This window comes from Octopus bimaculoides, chromosome 19 (assembly GCF_001194135.2).
Source record: "Octopus bimaculoides isolate UCB-OBI-ISO-001 chromosome 19, ASM119413v2, whole genome shotgun sequence".
Lineage (NCBI taxonomy): Eukaryota > Metazoa > Mollusca > Cephalopoda > Octopoda > Octopodidae > Octopus > Octopus bimaculoides.
The window spans coordinates 47,153,626-47,155,466 of NC_068999.1; the positions used below are offsets into that span (position 1 = coordinate 47,153,626).

The 1,841-nt window shown below is 37.1% G+C and overlaps 1 protein-coding gene across 2 annotated transcripts in view; it reads left to right on the forward strand.

Moving 5' to 3' along the window:
• LOC106877820 (monocarboxylate transporter 10) overlaps positions 1-1,841 on the forward strand; it is a 28,963-nt gene that overhangs the window by 8,862 nt on the left and 18,260 nt on the right. For both annotated transcript variants that reach the window (XM_014926837.2, XM_014926838.2), the window contains exon 3: positions 143-750. In XM_014926837.2, coding sequence (XP_014782323.1) covers positions 143-750 — 608 coding nt within the window. The remainder of the gene's footprint in view (positions 1-142; positions 751-1,841) is intronic.

Here is a 1,841-nt window from a genome sequence, read left to right on the forward strand (position 1 = left end):
TATATATATATATATTTTAAACAAATTGTTATTTTTATTCAAGATATTTTTGCTAGTCCTTAAAATGTACCATTTTATCCAGTTATTTCTTTGCTTTGGAAGATGTTATTGTAATTGTTCTTACTTTCCATTTTAATTCCAGCTTGGGTCGGATCTGTTACAATTGGAATGACTTTTCTCATGTCTATATTTGCAAGCATCCTTGCAGACAGAATTGGAATCAGAAAAGTTGGCTGTTTCGGAGCAATACTTTCCACTGTCGGTTTGTTGTCTAGTGCTTTTGTAACCCAATTAGAACTGCTTTATCTAACTTATGGCATCTTAATAGGTGTTGGTGGAGCTTTTATCTATTCTCCATCACTTGTCATCCTTGGACATTACTTCAAAAAGAAAATGGGTCTTGTGAATGGTTTGGTGTCTTTTGGAAGTGCTTTATTTTCAGTTAGTTTCTCTCAGATTCTACCAGTTCTTATTGACAGAGTACAGTTAAAGAATACTCTGTTAATTTTGAGTGGATTGGATGCAACGATGGTGTTTTGTACATTTACCTGGAAACCAGTGTTAGTAAAAGAAAGCCCTATGAACCAACTAACGTTGTCAAGTGAGAGTATATATGAACATGTGCATGACTGCTGTTCTTGGACTAAAAAATTCCTCAATGTGGATATATGGAAGAACAGAGGTTATGTGATATGGGCGCTGTCTTGTGGCATTTCTTTGTTTGGTTATTTTGTGCCGTTTGTTCATTTGGTAAGTACTAGCCTATAAAAAGAACAAATATCTAAATTTCTTCAGATCATTTTTATCCTTTGTTCTTTTCCTTTTAATTGAAAACTCAAGATGTGTTTGTTTTTTTTTTTGTTTTGTTTTTTTTCAATATTTACCATCATCATCATTTAATGTCCCTTTTTCCATGTTGGTGTTGATTGGACAGTCCAACATGAAGTGACGAGCCAGAGGGCTTTGCTGAGCCCCAATGTCTGCTTAGGAATGGTTTCCATTGCTGGGTACTTTTTTTGTTTTTTTTTTTGTGCCACCACCTCTGGTGGGGGGTCACCATGTACCTGCAAGGCAAAACCCCCTCATCTGAGTGGAGTACAGTATTGAGAGATATGATAGTATGATGGAGGGAGAGGAGCAAGTGTCTTGCCAAAGAAGTGAATATATGGCTTCCCCATCTGAAATAAGAGAGAGATGTGTGCAGAAATGAACATTTTGTTGTGCAAAAACAAAAGTTTTATTGTATGCTGCTTATTTTCGGGAATTTTGGATTCCAAAGTCTTTCTAGGTTTTTGCAGACCAAAGAGGTCATGTGATAATTCCACACCACTAAGCAATTAAATATCTCTATGGTACCTTGTACCATTAGAAATTTTAATATTAATATGAAGATGACAGGTTTATGAATACAGATTGTATTAATGAAATGGAATCATCAATCAAATAAGTCATTGTATTAAAAGTGAATTAAATTATTTAATTACATAAACCAGGTACTACATAGAGAGTTAACTGCAAATATCTGGAAATTGATAGCTGTAAGAACTTGTTCAGAAATGAGCATTTCTGTATCATCATCATCATCATCATCGTTTAACGTCCGCTTTCCATGCTAGCATGGGTTGGACGATTTGACTGAGGACTGGTGAAACCGGATGGCAACACCAGGCTCCAGTCTGATTTGGCAGAGTTTCTACAGCTGGATGCCCTTCCTAACGCCAACCACTCAGAGAGTGTAGTGGGTGCTTTTACGTGTCACCCGCACGAAAACGGCCACGCTCGAAATGGTGTCTTTTATGTGCCACCCGCACAAGCCAGTCCAGGGGCACTGGCAACGATCT